Genomic DNA, 23,567 nt, shown 5'->3' on the forward strand with positions numbered 1-23,567 from the left:
TAACATATTATGTGGCACAATGAGTCAGCATTTACTGAACAGCAAGGCAAGAGGCTGCATCTGCTGGAAGAAATCTGATAAACCTCTGGCTATTGGGCCTGAGCACTGAAATAAAAAATTGGCCTTTGTCTTTCCGTGTAATTCTTGAGTTAAAGTGGTCTGAACAAACCATTCATGGAGAACAAAAGGTGAAACTCCTTTCTATAGTCTGGGAGGCCCAAAGCTGAGAAAAATATCACTGTTTTTATATGTTCAAATGCTTCCTCAGTTTCTGGGATATAACGTATTTGGCTGACTGGGAAAAGATATTTTCTGAATAGGCCTAACAATAGTGTCATAATCTAAAATCCACTCTTTGCAATACCCAGTCAACCCCAAGAAATGGTTCATTTCTCTATGAGTCATTGGCTGTATGGATTTGGATTGAAGCAATAGTTAATCTATGGTCTTGTATCCTGGGATAGGGTACATCCCAGATAAGTAACATTTGGTTGTACAATCTGTAGTTTCTGCTTCGTTGCATTTATGCCCATTCTTTTTTTTTTAATATAATTTTTATTGAATTTTCAAAAAGAATACATGAAAAGATAAAATCTACCCACCCCCCCTCCCCTTAACCCTCTCCCCCCCCCATGTATATAGTCCTACCTAAAAGAAAAAAGAAAAAAAAAGAGCCGCCTGGATATTGGAAGGTTTCCACATGCTCCATGGGATTCAAAATAAATTTGGTATAATTATTCGTTATTTTCCCCAAGTAACCAAATTCTTTGTCGGAGCACTTAAATATGACATCCTATCTTTTGTAAATAAGGGCGCCAAATATTCAAGAATGTTAGGTAATTATCTCTTAAATTTATGCCCATTCTTGACTAGTTTATGTAAAAGGTAGAGGGTTTCCTGCTCACAGACTTCTTTGCTTGGGGAGGTTGACAGGAGGTCATCCACGCACTGTATTAGAGTCGAGCCCCTGGGGAAATGCCTTGCCACCTCCCATTTGCAATTTACACTGATTACATCAAAACTATTTTTCAAGGAATCAAACTCAAAATCAATATGTCAAAGGTCTTGGCAACATCTTTTATATTCTATAAATGAAAGCAGTCTTATTATTAAAGCAGTTTTTAGAATTACCCTCAAAATATTTGAATCTTCCCAAAATTGTTAATTTCAAATTGCTAATTTAATTCTCTTCCAATTTGCAATCTACTCCAAATGCCCATTTCCCTCAGAAATCTGGAATATAAATGCAAAAATTTTTACCTCAACTTAGATTACATCTGGCCAGTATGGAATTGTGATTTTTTTTTTTCTAAAATCAATTCCACTTCCCCCTCCCACTTACAAATCTCTTACTATCTCCTTTTTCCGTTAGTCCTGACGAAGGGTCTCGACCCAAATGTCGACTGTACTTCTTCCTATAGATGCTGCCTGGCCTGCTGCGTTCCACCAGCGTTTTGTGTGTGTTGCTTGAATTTCCAGCATCTGCAGATTCTCTCGTGTTTGTGTTTTTAAAAACATGTTTGTGCTATTCTTCCTTGAAGTAACTTCAAAATTTAAAATGCGCACCATGGAAGGCTTTCATATTTTTTCAAAGGACCAAAGAAGAGAGAGAGAAAAACTGGGTGGGGGGGGCACACGTTAACACATTGACGCAATGTCTTAAAGGCACAATTTCTTAAAACAGCATTCCCTCCCCCTCCAAAATCTCTTGCTCCTAAGGGTTAAATCGTTACCTCAATATTCAGTTGCAATTCAGCATAATTGAGGAAATGTGTTACTCCAAGACTCTAAAAGAAATGTTGGAAGTTATTCATCATGCACAAGTAAACAACATTCAACAAGTTTAAAGCAGGAAATCCCCACATTAACCAAGATTCCAAAATATTCTGACAGACCCTTTTGTAACTCCAATGTCTGATATTTGTTAGGATTTAAGTTGTATTAACTGTTTGCTGTACAGTTCCGAGCATAAAGACCCACATTGCCACTGCTGAAGCAGCAGATTTGAGCCAGATAATGGCTTCATTGATTAGGTGTAGGCACACTCCTCTATAATTTCTTTGCTGGTTTCTCCCCTACCTGCATTTCACCACACAATATCCCATGTATTTTCAGGAATGGAAAACACTTTAGCTGCCTCCGGCGTATTCTTAGAGTTTAAAATCTAACTTCCATGCTTCCTTCTTTCATGCTCTAATCATTTGCCTCAGTAGGTGTAGGGTCACTGGGAGGTAACAGTTCCAAAATCTTTCTAAATCTGTTGGAACAGTGAGATACTAATGTTCCTAACCATCTGTTTTGTGGGTTCTGGCACTGAATGATCTTGACTTAATGTTTATCCATACAACCCTTGAAACACCATCCGCAAATGCAAGAGGGTGTTCTCCTTTCCTCTGGTAATATTTATGTAACCCATCTATTTGGGTCCCCATTATTATTACCCAGAACAATCAGTGTTGCATTCTTTCTAATTCATCATTTATTTCCCTAGCACGTCACTGTGCTTCTGGCAAAGTGGAGTTTATGTTCAGATGCAAGCACCTTACAATTGACCTCCTTTCCTCATCATCACTTAGACTTGTGTATTGCTCTCTGGTAACTAATTACTTGGAACAACACTCTAGAGTAATCCCAGGGCACATGTGTCCCAATATTCTTAACAATATCCCTTTAGCTGCTGTGCCCTGAATGAGGTGGTCTATATTACATTTAGGTTTTGATTTTCTGCGCAGCTCCTTCCCCTCTCATAGTAACTGGGTGGGGGGAGAAGCCTCATCATAACCATATCTGGTTACCTTATTTGCTACATTGTTCCAATCCCTGTTTCCATATTCGTCGTCTTCCCCTCTTTCAGATCCAAAAGAACATTTTATTCCTCTCTGGAGCAGCTTATGTATCTGCTTTAAACACTTTGTATTATTTCCAGTGTTAGATTTTCTTTTCACATGCTAATTTCTCATTCGGGATCAGGGAAAGATGCACCCTGCCCCATCATTTACTTTTCTATTTACATTTACCAATATTTCAACTACTTACCAGTTTTCACTACAGAGTCCTGTAGGGTTTACTAAATTTAATTACTTAGTTCCGGTGCCTGGCATCCCTGACACCCTTTCGTTATTAGATAGTTTACTTATTTCCTTTCTCATATTAACTTCAAAAAATTTCAAGCATCCCCAATGCTAGGTCAACCTGTGTAAGTGTTCCTGACATTAAAAAAAAAATCCAATATGTTGGAGATATATCCCTCCCTCCCTCCATCCCTCCCTCCCTCCCTCCCTCCCTTGGTTGAGCTGTATAAGTGTCCCAGACACTAACAACTATCCAATATGTTAATGCACATCTCTTTCATGCATCCTTGGCGCTAGGTCGACCTCTTTCTGTAGTCAAAGTTTCTGTCGTCACAACGAATGCGTCGGAATCATGACGAGAGAAACTGATCCACTCAATACCATAGCATTGAACGGAGTGTACAGGGCAAAAACGAGTCAAAACCAAAAGTGTAACTACCAAGGGTAGAAAATTTCCTTTTCCTTTGGCGGCTGCTACTCCTGAGGAGCTCCCCCTTGGCAGTTCTGGAACATATTTATTATTTTACTTGCAAGGGGAGATGTACTTCCAGCCAAGTTTCATCTGGAAATATAGCTCCCATCTTCTGTTTCTGTTTTTATACTTTTTTAAACCAAAGAACAGTGATTAGGTTGCTCCATTCCATAACATTACATTCCTCAGTTGTTTTCATCCTCATCTCATTCTCATATTGATCTTTGGAAGTTTCCAACCTGTTTCCCATTATCAAACATCCTCTCTGGCCATAAGACATTTGCCTGTCATCAAAGAAAATAGTTTGTTCCCATATAACACACACAGCTGTAAGTTTTCTCATCCAAACCAGCAAAACACATTAGGATTTCATAGACCTTGTTTCATTACAAATTCATAAAGACTAAAGGGTTATAGATATTTCCACAGTGACCATATCAACGTAATGGGCAAAAGCAGCTTCTGCTACCAAAATCTGGGAAAGGATAAGGAGGGAAGAGACTAGAAAATAAATTGCCATATAAACTGTATCTGGAATGTAGGATTTTATTTTACGGTGGTGCGTGAAGAGCCACAGAGCTAGGAGAAACCGTTACCAGTAATGAAGTTGAAGAGAGATTATGGTTCAATGGTTCCATTTAATGTCAGAGAAATGTATACAATGTACATCCTGAAATTCTTGTTCAAAGGTACAATTTCGCAGACCCACGAAAATAGAAGAGTGCCCCAAAGAATGAGTGACAGTAAAAACAGTAGAACCCAAAGCCCCTCTACTAACCCCACCCATACACAAGCAGCAGCATAGCAATGACCCTCCCCCTCCCCCACTTCAGCAAAGAAAGCATCAGCACCTTCCACCCACCAAGCAAGCAATAGCAAAGACCCTGAGAGACCATGATCTGCAGTACAACAAAAACTAATCACACACCAACATACCACAGGCTCTCTCTCTCTCCCCAATAATGGGACAGAGAGGTGCCTCCTTTCCACAGCGAGAGGGGAAATGTAACAAAATGACTCACTGTTTTGTGATGATAAGGTCTGCCGTGTTGCTTTTTTCCGAGTTCTCTGGCTCTAGAATCAGCAACAAACTCTTCCCTCACCAACAAGGGAGAGAGAAGGCAAGCGAATGTACGATTCACTGAGTACAGAGCCTGTTACATGTTTCTCGGTATTCTGTTTTCTTCCCCGACGCTTCACTCAGCAGCACTGGCTTAGAAGCAGCTTGTCCTCAGGGCCATGAAGACTCAGCACCCCGAAGGTGAGCTGACCTTCTAGGCTGCGTCCTTGGGATTTCGAAAAGCAGTTGGTTGTGAGTCCCAGGAGTGGGTCCCACCACTACAAAGAATTGTAGTCTGAGTGTAACTCCAGGTCAGGGTCTCCGACAGAACTGCACCCACCCTGAAGAGGGAAAAAGAGATGTCAAAAGTAGAAATTAAGCTGTTTCCGCAGATGAGCTTGAAGTGGTTGCCATTAGCCATTGTAGCTCCACTCCAAGTAGTCCTTATAAGGGCTATGAAAGGCACCAGGAACCAAACTAGCGAAAGCTGAACCAGGAGGTGATATTAGAAATACTATTGTGATAGTTGTGCAAGTTTGTTGCATGCTCATTATGCTTTTCCTCCTGTTTTCCATTATGATGATTAAACCATTTTTAAAGCTATTTTAATGTATTTTATCATTGTAGGATCAACCGACTATGTCCAAAACAAATGTAGTTTGTGAACCAAGAGGAGGAAGCAGCTTGAGGTAGAGCAGAATGCAGGCAACTGTGCCACCAAGTGGCCAGAGCTCTCATTATGATGTAACATACAAAATGCTGGAGAAACTCAGCAGGTCAGGCAGCATCAATGGAAAAGAGTAAACAGTTGACATTTTGGCCTAAAATGCCACCTATTTACTCTTTTCCATTGATGTTGCCTGACTTGCTGAGTTCCTCCAGTATTTTATGTGTGTTGCTTTGGATTTCCAGCATCTGCAGATTTTCAAAAGTTTCTGATTAAGATGTGACTTGTTTTTAAATTTGACCCACAGCTGTTATCATGTGTTGCATATGCGGAAATTAAATATTTGTAAACTTGTCTACATTAAGTAAATGTTAAGCTTGTTAGCCAAAGTTTGCAAAATGTTGTTGTTGGCCATGTCAGTAAATTTGCTTTTACAGTTTAATATGTAATATAAAGATGAAGTTTCACTAGACTCCAAGTTAAAGTCAACTAAATTTGAACTTGTTCTAATGAAAATCAGTTACAGTGGTCATAGATTTTCTGCAAATTAGTTGTGCAAGTAGTAGCAAAACATGAGATCGTGATTTTTATTTTCTATAATGAATATTATTATTCCCCAACATGGTGATTGCTCTCGAAGAAAGCAATTGAAAATTTTAATGTAACTTATGGAATTTATATAAACTTTGCCATATTTTTCTGATTTTGAAGGAGGGTAGAGAAGTACAATCTATCACCAAATCTTTCTTAATGAATGAGATCATTTAATTTGCTAGCATCATTTATTTCTGTCAAGGTTTTGTTAAAATAGCAAATAAATTTGAAAAATTATTACATATATATATAATATATCAGGCTTTGTTTTTCAATTGTGTATGAACTTTGGAAGAGGATCAAGATCTTGCTGAGTTCCACTTGCATTCTGTGTGTGTGTGTGCGCCTTAAAATTTAATGCTGCTGTTTCATGATGTCAATAAAAGGAGAAAATTTGGAATGTATGATATACTTGCAAGCATATTTGATATAAAGACTAAACTTTACAATGTTTTTAATATTACAGAGTTGAACGATCTACAGATCAAGTCATCAAACCAGTCAATATTGAAGCCTTAACAAAATGGGTGGGAAAAATTCCACACGAAGTAGTTCGTGAAATGCCAGTGATTGCCCCTATGTTAGCAAAGCTTGGATATGATCCATATGCAAATCCACCAAATTATGGAAAACCAGATCCAGCAGTTATTGAAAACACTAAAAGGGTAGGTGTAAGAGTTTAAATATCTGGAACATCCTTTTAAATTGACTGAGATTGTTCCTGTAGTAAGTAGTTGAAGGAAATTTTTTGGTTATTTCCTGGCCTGTGGAGTCTGACTTCTGTCAATTTCTATTTGTTTCTGTTGTATCCTCAGTATTCTTCTAATTTGGCATTTTCTGTATTATTTAATGAAAAGTTGGCTTAAGGGAGTAGATGCAATGTCTTAATTTTGTTTAAATGTACTGTAAAACCAAAGAATTGCAGGCAAATCATTTTATTCCTTGTACAAAAAATACAAGACTCCATTTTGATTTGAATTAAATATTTTTTTAAAAGGCAAATGTCAAGACAGACCCAATTGTGGAAGGTACAGATTCTAATCTGAATTTTTTATGTGTAGAAAATTGTTACAATTTGTGCTGTACAAATTGTTATCAACTAATATCGAGTTTGCTCTTCTGCAGCACAATTTCCAAGTGTGTAGATGAGATTGGTACAAAGTGAAGCTCAAGTTCCTGAATCATGTTAAAATTCAGAATTATAACAACTCTTACTTCAAAACTACATTTGTAATTCATCACATTTTGAAGTAATATACATGTTCTAAAATTGCATCTATCATTTTTGTATTCCTCAGAGAAACGTTATTTGTATATATTTTTCTCAATGCTTGACACTGAAAAGCAAATCTTACAATTAGAGGGGTAGTTTGTAAAACTAAGTATTGCATTCAACTTGATAAATTTTGATTTCAAATCTTGATTACAATTAAGAGGAATAATTAAATGAAGTTTTTGTGCATTATAAACTTATGATTTTGCTTAAAAATTGAGGATTGCTTTGCTTATTGGAAAGCTGGGATTTCCTGCACTTTTAATCCTGTCCCTGTCTGCAAGGAATAGTTTTTTTTCTCCTTTTTAACTCTGCACTTTTTTAAAAAAAAATCTACAAATTTGTTGCAGATTTTAAATTTGGAATGTTATATGATGGTACTATTCAGAAGTTATATTGCACATTATGCTTTAAGCAACTTTGCTATTGTTTCTAATGGTACTGAATTGTTCCCTAAAGTTGAATCTGTTTTGCTGTGTGGTCTATGCATTTAAGAATATAACACTTTTCCAGCTAATTACCAAGTAGAAAAATCAGAACTTTTCCTCAAAAATGATCCACTGCATTGATCTACACTGCATTGTTTTAGTTTCCTCTAAATATGAAGCAAACTTCAATTTATTGAAATTGGAATAATTTTATGCACCAGAGAAAACGCAGCATTATGCTAGAACCCTTTCCAGTGCAATGCAATAATATCTTGGATAATGTGTATCATTTAAAAGATTGCTGCCTGTGGTAATTTTATCCACTCATTTGTTTCATTGCCTAATTTAGTCTTGACTATTTCCATGTAATTTACCACTAATATTAAACATGAATGCTGAATTTATAAGTTCTGTAAATCTATTCTAATGTGTTTGATAGCAATTGCTATTATGATAGCAACTTTTTTGAAATTTATTTTAAATTGCAACAAAAACAAATTTGTATCGCTCCATGACTTTCATGTATAAATGAATTAATCATTGAGCATTTTCAAGGAAGTTGCTTTCCAGGACCGATTTAAAGACTATTTAGCATTGAAGCTTTCTATTCAAATAGTGGTTGTAGGTGCTAGGTACTTGCCTCAGTAATGCAGTAAGGAAAGTGTTTGAGCATTGTTCATGTTTATTTTGCCTCAAGTGTTAATACATATTTTGTGTTGGCCACTGAAATGTATATACAGCTCTTTCATGTATTGATGTAAAGTCTGACAAAGATTGCTACATGATTCAAAAACTATCTATCATAATGTTAGTTCATTGTTTGAAAACAAACTGTAAAGTGGTTTTGTATTGTGATTTTTTTAAAAAAAATAAAGCTACTGAAAATGCTGAAGACTTGTTTTTATCTTTTGAGCTGTTTTCAGCCAAATGAATATAATTATTTTCATAACCGGTCAAATTTAGAAGCCAAAGGGAATTTAGATGAATCTTAGTGCTCTTCCATCCTAATGTTCCAGTGTTTGTGGAGGAACTAGAAACTCTAGCATGTTTGTATTTTTTATGCCTCATGTTTGTATTTATCAAATATGAATACACAGGATAGGAGGTAATTTAGATTAACAACTGGAAGGCGAGCGAATCAAGAAGAGAAACACTTTATGAATGTCGTTGTGACAAATGTTGGTTCTCAGGGAGACTTGGATGCATCTTTTGACATGGAGATGGTTTGTTTCTTTATAAAGCTGTGGGATGCTGTTTGGATTTGAAAATGTATTTGCAAATATAAGCTGCTAATGATTTTGAAAACTTGCTGTCTACTGAAGGTGGAATGAACTTTTGTTCTCTATTTTCTTGGATTCTCAGATTGGGGGTAGTGATGGTGAGGACCTGTTTTTTTTTCAGCTGGTAAAATGAAATTACCGCAATGCAAATGTGTACAGAAAACACTTAAGTGCCATTGAAAACTGAGAAACTACTGCAGTACTGGAGGTGCCATTGTTCAGAGAATAAACTGGCTTTGGGTTGATGTTAAAGATCATGTGACAGTTTTTTAAAATTAAGGGGAGTTATCCCTGTTGTCCTGTCCAATACTTACTCTTCCATTTCCATCACCAAAATACAAGGTTATCCTTGATTTTGCAGTAGTAACAAGGGTAAAATTTACTGGTGTCTGTGTAACTGATAGCATTCAGTGCTTCGCTGAACATGGAACTCAAGAAGTTTCTGTCAGTCGAACAGTGAAGCTTCCTGTGAGTTACTTTCTGTTTTATCCACTGAGAAATTAAGCTGCAATTACTTGTGTTAATATAGGTTTAGGCTTTATTTTATAAGCTAGCTCTACTGTGAAATACAATCAAAAGCTAGTAATTTTATACTTGCAATTTGAAGTTTTAATTGGCAAATTATCTGGTCCTAAATCAAAATGTGTATTGTAATTTCTTTTGCATAAATGTTTTACATCTTTGATATTTAGTCTTGTTTAATTCGTGTGTTTGCTCAGTTTAGGGTGAAGATGTTTAAAAGTTAATTAAAATTACTTAATGCTTCACTGTGAGGAATCCTCTTTAATGTGACTGGCTGCTTGGCCAGCTTGATACCATCACAACTGTTTGATGCCAGACTTGGCACAGTGTCAGTAAAGTACTTAACACAGTGGTTTGCAAAGTCGTTAGAAACATTTTGCCAGATAAATCGGAAGTTGAGTTGCTTTACCACTGGCATAACTCTTGTCCAATGTCTTGTATGGTTGTGAAAAGGTAACGTGTTCTTTAAAGAATGGCTAATGTACTTCCTGTATTGCTACGGTGATTATACCTAATATTTAAGAAGTATTACAGATTGCTCTGGTGAGTGCTATATATTAATGTTGGGCATCTTTCTGATTGCTTGTTTGCAAAGGCATCTGCTTTATTAATAAACAATAGATGGTGATAAAATGCCCCTTGTTCTCCAAAAGCTGAATTACAGCCCAGGATTCCAATGAGGTTCAGAGAACAATGCTATTGTGGTGTATAATTATGAAAGTAATCTTTCACACTTGATGGCCAGATATTGCTTGTCCAATTTCCTCCTCCCACCATTGTGTCACTTTATGGTTTTTCCACCCACTATCTCTCTCCCACTGTGCAGAGCCTATCTTGTTGACTTGAAACTTCTCAGCAATAAGTTTCTAGCTCGTCCAGCACTCAAAGCTGCTACGTTTTAGTGTTTTGTTTATAAATTGTTTGACATGCAGAACTTCTTTAAAACTATTAAAATTAGGATGTAATTAAATTAATTACTATAAATAGTTTTCCACAAACACTTGCAAATAAAATTAAAAACAATAGACATAAGAGGCATATTTTGAGTTGAATGAGACTGCCTTTGTTCATACCCAGTAAGTAGCATTCAGAGAGCTCCAGCTGAAATAAAAGGCAATGTAAACAAAATGGAGCTGCATGTAGAGTCAGTGGCAGAACATCAGTAAGTGTTGGACTTCTGCTTTCCACAGCCCACAAGTCCTGGACTTCCACTTTAAAAGGTAAATGCTGTCTTCTCATAACATTTCTCAAAATCCTCATTATTTTTAAGTTGGAACAAAGTGCACGTTGCATGATTTTTATTGAGTTGAAACAAAAACCATGGAATGTGCACTTTGCACTCAATATATTGAGAAATTGATTTTGTGAGCAGTGTACGCCTAGTGGTTAATTTATAAAGGTGTGTTATACTTCGTGATTTTTTTTATGTGGTTCCCACATTATCTCATTACAGAAAATGCTGGCCAGAATATTCTCATAACACAATCCATGCTTATTCTCTTCCCAAAAATCAAATAACCAAAAAAAAACTATCTACTAAAGTAAACTAGTTATAAATTTTATGGGAATAGCAGTTTTGAAACTGAAGATTAATCCCTTTATTTTGAGGCTTGCTAAGAAATGTTTTAGCAGTTACCTGTAAAGCTGACTAAATACTGGACACATTTTGAGATTTTCCATCGGGCAGGTTTGAATATTGTGTGCTGTTTTCAGCACATTTTCTTTGGAATGTTAAAGAGATCTTTATGGCTGGCTTTCATCATTCTCCCTTCTGAAAATTTGAGGTCATACAAAACTTCGCTTCCCAAGTTCAAGTTTGACATTCAACCATACACATGTATACTGCCACATGAGACAACATTCCTCTGGACCAAGGTGCACAACACAGTTAGATATAGCTCTCACACATAACACAAATTAATATTACCACAAGTGAATAAATAGATAATAAGGTACATATATGACACAAGTTTAAAAAGTAAACAGTATACTGCTGCTGGCACTTAATGTGTGATGAGACCTGAGGGTGGCAGGGAGTTCAGTAGTCTTACGGCCTGGGGGAAAAAGCTGTTTCCCATCCTGACAGTTATTGTCCTAATGCTATGGTACTTCCTGCCTGATGGTCAGGTGTCAAAGAGATCATTGGATAGATGGGAGGGGTTACTGACAATGTTAAGGACCCTGCATACACAGTGCTCCTGATAAATATCTCTAATGAGTGGAAGACAGACTCCGATGATCCTCTCAGCAATCCTCACAATTCTATGTAGGGACTTGTGGTCAGATGCCTTAAAATTCCCACACCAGACAGTGATGTAGCTGGTCAGGATGCTCACTAGTCAGTGAGGGCCTCCATGATCAACCATGAATATTGTGTCCCAACTGTTAAGACAAGCCAGGGCAATATGATAAGAACAAGCTGTTGCTCATGTAGCAGGCTCCCCCTCTTCACACAGCTGATGAATCCAAAGGAATGGCGGAGACCTATAGAGTTGGCACCAGTGGCGTAGGAGTTGAATTCAATGCAGAACTGCCTTAGGGACTCTAGCTCAGGATTTTTCCTGGACATTTACATCTGAAGTCTTCTCCATGAGTGGGTACAGCTGCAAATCAACAGAGATTTGAGATCAGAGTTTTCCTTCTCCGACATGACCTACCAACCATGGCTAATGATGATGAGCCCCATCTGACTGGTTTTCAGGTGCCAGTAACCTATCTTTGCCCCTTCTCTTGTCAGAAATGGTTCTACCAGGCTTAGTAACTAAGCCACATGTGAAGGTCGGGAGTTGATTCTCAGAGGCTATTTGAGATGCACACAGTTAGCATTTAATAGGTAGTGGAAGCATATTCCCAGTACCACCCCTGCTATAACAACCTTAACCACTCTTGACGGTGCTCCTTTAACAATTGATCAAAATTGTGATGGTGGAGGGGGTGGTGGGAGAGCCTTACTCACCTCAATCTTCTCAGGAAATGGAGATACTGCTGTGCTTTATTGACGAAAGAAGTCCTGTTGAGGGGCCATGTGAGATAATCTATTTTGTGCATTCTCAGAAACTTGGTGTTTCTAAATGTGTGTGTTCGTGTTTGTTCAGGTGTTTAGCCTGTACCATGTTATAAGTCCACAATAATCTCTTTGGTCTTGTCCATGTTGAGACTCAAGTTGTTCTGCTTGTTGCACCATTCTACCAACCACTCTACCCCACCTCTGTATGCCATTTTATTGTTACTGATGAGGTCAGCCACTATTGAGTCATCAGCAAACTTAACTGATTCAGTTTCAATTGGATCTAGCAATACAATCATTCATCAACAATGTGAACAGCAGTAGGCTGAGCGTGCAACCCTGGGGAGCACTGATGATCATCTTGACAGAGCTAGAAATGTTCCTGCCAACATGGACTGACTGTGGCCTTTCTGTCAGAAATCCAAGATATAGCTTCAGAGAAACTTTGAGACGCGACAAAGATAGTTTACTCACTGGCTTCTGAGGTACCATGGTCTTATTCCATCCTAGCTATGAAATAACCCTAAAACGTCAACTCTACTCCAATTTTGTTGAAAGGAATAGCAAATAGCTAGCTTAAATTTCCTACACATCCAGTTCACTGATATAACTGTGTGTTATGTGATGGGGATAATTAATTACATACAAAGTAGTCTGGAAAAGCTCATAGTTCTGTGCTATACTATTTCTTTGACAATGACAATTATTGAAATCCAATCCATTGTTCTGAGCAATTTTTTATTTAGCCCACCGAAAGGTTATCCTGAGCAAAGGTAATAATCCAGTTATCTGTCCAATTACTTAAAAGGACACGCAGCACATTTTGTGGAAGCATGTCCATCAGGATTAGAGTGTGGACTGGAAGACTTGGCTGTTAAATTTTGTGGCTGTTAACTGTGCACATATTTGATTTCCCCTGCCTTGGCTGAGAGCAGTTATCAAAGCCACAATCATTGGGCACATCCGGTCCATAAGAAGTAAGACAATGCCAATCTGTTCATTTATTACCCTGTTCATTCACTTCAATATGTCATCAAAGTGTTGGATGATCTAATGTGTTACCTGTAATGTTACTGAAGTGATTTTAATCACTGCTAACCTACCAGAAAACAATGTACCTGAACCAGTAGTTTGAAAGAGAATTTTGTTCAATATATGCTTATCACCCCATTGCCAGTAGTAGTTGCTGGAACATTTGATGCTATCCAAGGTTAATGAAAACTATTAGCAAGACAACATATGGCATAATGCTTGCTACCAGGCAGGTGATGATCCAGAGGTTTTCTGATAGCAGTAGATTTGTACTTAAATTGAAAGAACGGCCCCAGAAACAAGCCATGCAACTAACTGTAGTTACCCAAAATGTCACACATCGCCATCCCTAGATATATTATTCCTCATTAATAAGGTGTATCCAATTAGTTGTCACTTTCATATCGCAATCACAGGTCAGATCAAAGCAGGAACAGGGAAGGTTTTATTTCTGGAAGTTTTTTTTAAAAAAGGCATCGGAGAATTTGTAGCAATCTGGACCAAGAAGCATTAAATGAATGATCCAACTAAGCATGCCCTTGAGGACCTCTTTTACTTTGGAACCCATACTACTTCCAATATGGTTCACTCCATGACATCAAGAGAAAGCCAGTTTCTGGGTAGCGCAAAGGCTATGGACTGTGGTAGCATTCTAGCTTTAGCAATGAACTCTTGGCTTAAAATCAGCTATGCCTCTAGTCAAGTTGATGTGCAGCCAGTATAATCTGGAACTATGTCCTGATAATTGGTGGTAGGAGTGTGGGGTGGGGGGAGAAATCCAATCTAGCCCTTAGCATTCCACTGATGCACTTTCAACAAAGTAATAGATTATGGAAAGTCATTAACAGTGTTATCAAGGTTCTTTTAATTGCTAAAGACTTACAGCCTTCTTTAAAAACTCATCAGGTATACTCACCTGCAAATTTTGGGAATATCTTGTTGCTCAACTTTTTATCAAAATCCTGTAACATCTTACCTAAAGGTACAACTAGCATGTCTTTACATGGACATCTGTGATTCAAGAAGACCAGCTCTTCCCAAGGCCAAAGATGTCCAATTTCCACCAACTAAAAACATACTTTTATTTAATATTTACCTTGTTGACAGTAGAAATTATTTCTAAATGCCTATAAAACCTGTGGAAATATTCCAATATTAAGACCAAATGGAAACAATAGAACGTGTGGTAAACATGAGTGAACTGTACTCTGAAGTTACAATTCCTGTGAAGCTGCCTGAGACTATCAAAGCAATGCATGTTAAGTTGAATAAAAGTACCCTACTGCTTTTAATGGTAAAATAATCCCTTTTGTTTTTAAGAAAATAAAAAAATATTTAATTGTGCGCATAATATTTGCCCACTTACTACATATTTTCAGTAACTTAAGTTTGTGATCACCTGACTAAAAACATTTTATTAATGCATTATCCTTAGTTTTGTGCATTCATGGATTTGCAAGTGAGCAGCAGATTGACTTACCTTATATAAAGTACCAAGGAAAGTAGGCAAAGCTGTAAGTAGAGGTGAAGGTCTGATGGATTGTGAAATAGTAATGATGGAACAGGGTTGAATAGTTGTCTCCTTCTCATTTATTCTCCATGTATTCATTTTAGATGGTTGCAACTAAATATGTTTTGATGTCTGTATTTGTATTTGATGACGTATTTAAATACTTAATAAATCATGGAGTGTAGCAATATGCTTGAGACTGATTTAATCAAAATCTGTTGCATTCAAATTTTAGTGTCATTTGATTTTAAGTTGTATGTTGAAAATACAATATTTTCACAAAGGCTATTACAATTTCATATTGATATATTCTGTTTCATTTATTTCAGTAGTATTTAATTGTATAATGTTTAACTTGACTTTCACAGGCCTGCAGATCTGCATTCTTGATTTTTTCCTCTTTTGTTACCTTCTCCCCCTGCAGAAAAACAAAGTCCACACTATTTGTTAGGTGGAGCTAAATGGCCATGTTTTGTTTAAGATGGCTTCGTTCACAGAAACCTGGTGTATCTAAAAGGAACTCATTTTTTTCCTTAGGTCATCAAAGGTGACTTTCAGCGACCTGAATTTCTTAAAGATCAGCCACAGGTACAGTACTAGGTTTCATCATATCAACTTGGGGTTTATTGTTTTATTAAAGTTACTGCATGTGAGCTTGTGCTTGTGTTTACAAGTTTAAATTTGCCTAAACTGGAGGCCATTGGATAGCATCTGGGAGTATAGTTAATTAAAAAGAAATGTTTAGTTTAGTTCCATATTTAACTTTTGTAAAATATCAAAATTCTTGTACCTTTGCTTGGATAGGGTATGTAAAGAGTAGTAAAATAAGGGTGTAGTTGAGAATTTGTGATTCCAATATGATCAAATGAATTACAGGAACAAATAAAAGTGTAGAACAAAGGAACTTAGTTTGGGGATAAAACACTTCATAGTAGACTGATATAGACATTTGGAACTGGAGAATCATTGTATTTTTAAACAGATTATTCAGTAAAACACATCAGTATCCTCTAATTCATTTGACTTTCCTTTCATCCCTACAAGTTCATTATCTTCAAAAGTTAAAATATTTTTGTTTCGTTTAGATCTACTATGTTTTGGTACAGTGCTTTTCAACTCCTGTTGTTAGCTGTATAAAGGATTCTTCTCAGATCACATTTGGATCTTTTTGGTGTGTACTGTAAACCTAGCCCTTGACTATTCCGCTTCTCTATTTTCCCTATTTAAACCTGTCAAGATTTTGAAACAAGATACAGTATCAACTATATTGAACAATCACAATCTTCTCAATGTTACAGAGAGGGTAAAATGACAGAATGACAAACCAATGGAACATGCGTAGAAAAATAAGAGGTAGTAAGTTTCCAAAGTAATTAATCTCTGGAGAAAATGAAGGAATGGGAAAAGGGAAAAGCTAGAACAAATTTTTAAAACTTAAGTAATTTTTCTCTAGCAGGAGTTTTAAAAAAAATTTGTCAAAAGTGAAGTGCAAGGGAAAACAAGGTGGACAAATGTAGTAAACAAAATTCTCAAAGTGTAAAAGAATTTTAAGAGTATAATGAATGTTGCTGGAAATTACTTTTCCTTATTTTCAAAGAGGAGTTAGGTATCAAGCAAAAGTTGACACAGTTTATATCAAATGATTATAAACAGAAACAGAAAGGTAAATTTGAAGGACTTAAATAAGGTAGAGCAGATTCAGGAAAGAAATTCCAAAAAGGCTATGACTGGAATTCATCACAAGGGTGCTAATTTTAACTTTGAGATATTATCAGATCAGAGGGAATGCAGGTCAACAGTTACAAGTAACACACAAAAAATGCAGCAGGCCAGGCAGCATCTATAGGAAGAGGTACAGTGGACCCTTCGTCAGGACTAACTGAAAGAAGAGATAGTAAGAGATTTGAGAGGGGGAGGGGGAGATCTGAAATGATAGGAGAAGACAGGAGGGGAGGGGTGGATCTAAGAGCTGGAGAAGGGAGAGGATCATGGGATGGGAAGCCTGGGGAGAAAGAAAAGGGGGGAGTGGAGCCCGGAGAGTGGAGAGCAGGCAAGGAGTTATAGTGGGAGGGACAGAGGGAGAAAAAAGAGGGGGGAAAAGAGGGAAAAATAAAAAATATATAAAATAAAGAAGGGATGGGGTGTGAAGGGGAGGAGGGCATTAACAGAAGTTTGAGAAGTCATTGTTCATGCTGTCAGGTTGGAGGCTACCCAGAAGGAATATAAGGTGGTGTTCCTCCAACCTGAGTGTGGCTTCATCTTGACAGTAGAGGAAGCCGTGGATAGACATATCAGAATGGGAGTGGGACGTGGAATTAAAATGCGTGGCCACTGGGAGATCTTGCTTTCTCTGGCGGACAGAGCATAGGTGTTCAGCGAAACGGTCTCCCAGCCTGCGTCGAGTCTCACCAATATACAGAAGGCCGCACCGGGAGCACCAGAGGCAGTATATCACACCAGCTGACTCACAGCTGAAGTGTCGCCTTGCCTGGAAGGACTGTCTGTGGCCCTGAATGGTGGTGAGAGAGGAAGTGTAAGGGCATGTGTCGCACTTGCTCCGCTTACAGGGATAAGTGCTGGGAGGCAGATCGGTGGGAAGTGATGGGGGGGACAAATGGACAAGGGAGTCGCGTAGGGAGCAATCCCTGCAGAAAGAGGAGGGGGGGGAAAGATGTGCTTGGTGGTGGGATCCCATTGTACAGAGAATTATGTGCTGTACCCGGAGGCTGGTGGGGTGGTAGGTTAGGACCCTATTCCTAGTGGGGTGGCGGGAAGATGGGGTGAAAACAGATGTGTGTGAAATGGGAGAAATGTGTTTGAGAGCAGAGTTGATAGTGGAGGAAGGGAAGTCTCTTTCTTTAAAAAAGGAAGTCATCTCCTTTGTCCTGGAATGAAAAGCCTCATCCTGAGAGCAGGTGCGGCGGAGACGGAGGAATTGCGAGAAGGGATTTCCTTGTGTCAACAGTTATAAGTGATGCATTTGTGTTGAATCATATATCATAGAAACATGCACTTCAGTCCACTGAGTCTGCACTGACCTTTATCGAGAAGTATTAAATATCAAGGTACTTGAAGTTAATGATGAGCTTGTACTTGTCTATTTAAAACTTTTTTTTTCAATATTTATTGCATTTTTTGTTTGGAAATAGATAATTACATTTCATGGAATGGTCTGTGGTTACCATTTTTTAAATATTTATCCTTTCCTGAAAATATGGTTTACTTTGCTGTTCTTTCAGCCTTCTGTCACAACTTTCAAGTGTAAATACGCTTGAGTACAATTTTTTTTAGAAACTCTGCTTTTACCTTTTGGATGAAAATGGCAATAATTAGGTTGTATTTAATCCTTATGCCTTTGGAGGAATTAAAGGCCAGATTGATAGTATGAACAACATGGCACACTGTAATGTAATGGTTAACATAACATTTTACGGCACCAGTGACATAACCCACCGCTGTCTTTAAGGAGTTTGTACATTCTCCCCATAACGATGTAAGCTTCTTCCAGGTGCTTCAGTTTCCTCATACATTCTAAAGACATGTGGGTTAGTAGGTTGTGGACTGGAAGCATGCCACAAATACTTACAGGCTGCCCTCAGCACGTCCTCAGATTCTGTTAGTCATTGAAGCAAGCGATGTGTTTCACTGTATTTTTTGATGTACATGTGACAAATAAAGCAAATGTATTTTATAAATGATGAAGTATAGACAGGATTCTCAAAGGAATTGGTGTTTTGCAGCATTTTTTTTTTCAAATGCCTGTCACTGAAACTCTTTTACATGATGTAATTAACTAATGAAGTACACTTCACTAGTATACCCTGATGCATTTCATCAGGAACTATCTCCTGATATAAAACGGAATAGTTGCATTTCAGTGAATGTCCTGTCTCATCCTCTTTATTGTTCTATCCCTTCATTTACACTTTAAGCTTCCTGTGACAAAGGCAAAGTGTTCCTTGCCTTGCTCTATAATTTTTGTCATTTCCTTTCATTATTCTAGTCTTTCTTTTTACTCCATTGCATGTTCATTTATTTGTTTTTTGGATTTTATTTTTCGTAGCTTTTCTGTCATTGTACTTATGCAGTATCTCATTTCTCAGTTCAAGCACCTTTTCTTGTGTGAATTGTCTAGTGTGTACTATAATTCTCTTGCTAGAAGGTTTCCTTATTGTTATCTACTGGCCATTTGCTAAAGAATTGTTTTTAATTCACATGGATTTTTTCTCCACCAGTGTATATTTTTAAATTATTTTCTCACTTTTAGTTGTCATTCTAAATCCAAACTTATTTATATTGCAAGAGGACTAGTTAGAGAAATGAGTTGCCAGGAGACAGAAGGATGAGAGAGAAGAAGAAAACCTTTGTTCCAGATGTGACACAGTGGTGCAGCTAATACAACCTTAACCCCAGTGATCCATATTCAATCCCAACTTCCAGTCTTCTCTGTGTGGACCTGACATGTTCTCTCTGGGGTCATGTGGGCTTCCTGCTACTCTTGTTTCTTTCCACATCACGTGCAGAGTGTGGGATATTGTAACTTGCACAAAAATTGCACAAAATTTGCACATAGTAAAATGATAGAAAGCAAAGAAATATATATATATGAAATGTTTGGTTAAATAAATGGGTTTGATTACCAAACCAATGAACAAATATACTGAGAAATGGCAAATGACTTTTTTCTCTTCACAGGTGTTATCAGTTAAGGATTCTTTTCTCACCATTTCCCATTTTTAAGTATTTCTCTTTAAGCTCTGTATATATTACTTAAGTAGTATGACACATGGTGCTGATAGTTCTAGTGAGATTTTTTTCCCTTGTTTTCTTGAACTGAGTGGGCTACCATTTCGAGGGCCAAATAAACATTAGTATGCAAGACTGGCAGATTTCCTTCCCTGAACGATTCTAATGAACTACACGGTTTTTAAGACAATCCAATTGTTTCACTGTTACCATAATGATGCAGGTTTTTAATTTCAGCTTTTTAAAGTACCCACATTTACATTCATCCTCTGCCTTTGTGGGATTCAATTTTTTTTTAAGTAAGTAATCCAGCAATTAAACTTTTCTGATATGGTAATCCCAAAACTGAATCGTGCCGTATGTAGAGCACAGGTCTTTAGTACTGCTACTGGAATGTCTAGTTTCATGGTATTGACAGTGTGCAATGCTCTCAGCTTATTCTTGATTGTAATGGTAGAGTGGGAGAGATTTTGAACCATTAGGTTACAGATGATGTCTGTTGTTGCTGCTTATGGCCAAATGCATTGGCATGTTTTGAGCTGCTAAAGTGTCCAAAATATGAAGGTTGGACTTTGTGCCCACAATGACTATGTAGTAATAATCATGGATGTATGAATTTTCTGCAGTTATTTAGGTGAGGATGAGGATAATTAAGATTGTCTCTCACTGTGTCCCTCATTGCCTGGCAACTATGATTTTCAGCCAGTTTAATCAGTGATGGAACAACCAAGCCACCCTTGCTGATACCCAGTAAACAAGTGTGGTTCAACACCTATGAAAGGTCAGTAAGAGATAATGAGGTGAAGGTTTCCTTGCAAAAGTCTCAACATATTAGCATTAGTAATATTAGAGGTAAGCAGATTAAATCCTGCATGCAAAGTTGAGGGATCTAGGACAAGTGAAAAAGAAGGATCTCAAGGATAGTAATTTCAGGCTTACTCCCTCTGCTAACATGTACAGAACTAGGAAGATCAAGTAAATGAATAGTTTGTGCAGGTGGAGACACACGATGCTGAAATCTGAAGCAACATGTAAGAGCTAGAGGAACTCAGTGGATCAGAGAGCATCTATCGAGGAAATGGACAGTGGACTTTTCAGCTCAAGACCTTTCATCTGGACTGGAAGGAAAACTAGTATATAAAAAATGTTGGAGATTGCCCAGGCAGGATACGAGATGTTGTTCATTCAGCAATGATCTTGACAGATGTATCACCTGAACCTGAAGGGGGCCAGTATCCTTGTGGGCAGGTTTGCTTGGAGCTGTTGGGGAGGGTTTAAACAAAGTTGGCAAGGGGATGGGAACCAGAGTGAAAAGGCTGAAGACAGGGCAGTTAGTACACAAGTCAATGCAGTGTTTAGTGAGACTGTGAGGACGGATACGCAGATGATAAGACAAAATTGCAGTACAGAATGGGGGTAAAATCAAAAAGTATGATGAATATAGGACTGAAAATGTTATTTAAATGCACAGTGTATGGAATAAGGTAGATGATCTTGTAGCACAGTTAGTGATTGGCAGGTACAATGCTGTGAGCATCATTGAGATGTGGCTGTAAGAAGATCATAGTTGGGAGCTTAACATCCAAGGATATATCTTGTATCGAAAGGATGGCAGGTAGGCAAAGGGGTGGGTTGGCTCTATTGGTAAAATTGAAATCAAATACTCAAAAAGAAACCACATAGGATCGGAAGATATAGAATAGTGGGTAGAGTTATGATCGGAAGGGGACACTCGCAGGGATAATGGTAGAACAATGACTGGAGTTTCGAGGGACAATTTGGAAGACACAGGACAGATGGGTCCCAAAGATGAAGAAATATTCTAAAGGAGGGATGAGGCAACCATGGGGGTTGAGCGCTGTTTCCTTTTGGCTGAGCATGTGTGCGGCCTTGCAGTGACTGAAATGCTCCTGCACACATAGCTTTTGTTGCTGTGCAGCCGGAATTGGACACACAAAAAGTTCACTAAACATGAAAATTTTCTTTGTTTTACTGTATTTCATTATACTCTTCAATTAATAAAGAAAATCAGAAGTATGTGACACTTCAATCTTTCTTCTAAATATTCATAGTGTGCATATTACAGAAAAAATTAAAGTGCTGCACAGTTTTCAGGCAGTGTAAAAATTTTCTGTGCAGAACAATAGTTGGTCTGCACAGCTGTAAAAACATGAGAGGGAACATTGGTGACATGGGAAGTCAAAGACCGGATAAAAGTAAAAAGAAAGGGCATATAATATAACAAAAGTTAGTGGGGAAACTAGAGGACTGGGAATCATTTAAAAACAAATAAGGTAACTAAAAAGCCATAAAGAGAGAAAAGATAAAATATGAAGGTAAGGTAGCCGAAGATATCAAAGAGGATACCAAATAACTTTTGAGATATATAAATAGTAAAATAGAGGTGAGAGTGGATATCAGACTGCTGGAGAATTATTCATTTGAGACAAAGAAATGGTGAATGAACTTATTACATATTTTGTGCTTGTCTTCACTGTGTAAGATACCAGAAATTTGAGTGTCAGGGAAGAAGTGAGTACTTGCTATTACTAAGGAGAAGGTGCTTGTGGAAGCTGAAAGGTCCGAAGGTAGGTAAAATACCTGGACCAGATGGACAACACCTAGCATTCTGAAAGAGGTAGCTGAAGAGATTGTGAAGGCATTAGTAATGATCTTTCAAGAATTACTAGATTCTGGAATGGCTCTGGAGGACTGGAAAGTTGCTAATGTCACTCCACTCTTCAAGAAGGGAAGGAGACAGAAGAAAGAAATTATACCCCAATTAGCTTGACTTCAGTGGTTGGGAAGATGTTGGATTCCATTATTAAGGATGAGGTTTTGGGGTACTTGGAGGTGCATGAAAATTAAGCCAAAGTCAAGGGGAAATCTCATCTGACAAATCTATTGGAATTCTCTGAGGAAAATGGGTGACAAGTGAGGTGGAAAATCTAGTCAGGTGGAAGAAGGCAGCATACATGAGGTTTAGGAAGCAAGGATCAGATGGGTCTATTGAGGAATATAGGGTAGCAAGAAAGGATCTTAAGAAGGGGCTGAGAAGAGCAAGAAGGGGGCAAGAGAAGGCCTTGGCGAGTAGGGTAAAGGAAAATCCCAAGGCATTCTTCATTTATGTGAAGAACAAAAGGATGACAGGAGTGAAGGTAGGACCGATTAGAGATAAAGGTGGGAAGATGTGCTTGGAGGCTGTGGAAGTGAGTGAGGTCCTCATTGAATACTTCTCTTCAGTATTCACCAATGAGAGGGAACTTGATGACGGTGAGGACAATATGAGTGAGGTTGATGTTCTGGAGCATGTTGATATTAAGGGAGAGGAGGTGTTGGAGTTATTAAAATACATTAGTATTTTGTAGCATTGCCTTTAAATTGTTTAACTTTGGTCAAGCATTTTGGGTAGCCTTCCACAAGCTTCTCACAGTAAGTTGCTGGAATTTTGTTCCATTCCTTCAGACTGAGTCAGGTTTGTAGGCCTCCTTGCTCGCACATGCTTTTTCAGTTCTGCCCATCAAATTTTCTATCGGGTTGAGGTCAGAAAATGATGTCAAGTCTGGTTCATCCTTGGGAGCAATTTCCAAACGCCTGAAGGTACCACGTTCATCTGTACAAACAATAGTACACAAATATAAACACCATGGGACCATGCAACCGTCATACCGCCCAGGAAGGAAACGCATTCTGTCTCCTGGAGATGAACGTACTTTGGCGCAAAAAGTGCAAGTCTATCCCAGAACAACAACAAAAGACCTTGTGAAGATGCTGGAGGAAACAGGTAGACAAGTATCTATATCCACAGTAAAACGGGTCCTATATCGACATAACCTGAAAGGCTGGTCAACAAGGAAGAAGCCACTGCTCCAAAACAGTCAGAAAAAAGCCAGACTACAGTTTGC

At 37.9% G+C, this 23,567-nt stretch overlaps 1 protein-coding gene across 6 annotated transcripts in view; it reads left to right on the plus strand.

The window, feature by feature from the left end:
• LOC134336701 (BTB/POZ domain-containing protein KCTD7-like) overlaps window positions 1-23,567 on the plus strand; it is a 117,375-nt gene that overhangs the window by 13,885 nt on the left and 79,923 nt on the right. For all 6 annotated transcript variants that reach the window (XM_063031088.1, XM_063031082.1, XM_063031083.1 and 3 more), the window contains exons 3-4: window positions 6,331-6,529; window positions 15,454-15,504. In XM_063031088.1, coding sequence (XP_062887158.1) covers window positions 6,331-6,529; window positions 15,454-15,504 — 250 coding nt within the window. The remainder of the gene's footprint in view (window positions 1-6,330; window positions 6,530-15,453; window positions 15,505-23,567) is intronic.

Source organism: Mobula hypostoma, chromosome 23 (genome assembly GCF_963921235.1).
Source record: "Mobula hypostoma chromosome 23, sMobHyp1.1, whole genome shotgun sequence".
In the NCBI taxonomy this organism is placed as follows: Eukaryota; Metazoa; Chordata; class Chondrichthyes; order Myliobatiformes; family Myliobatidae; genus Mobula; species Mobula hypostoma.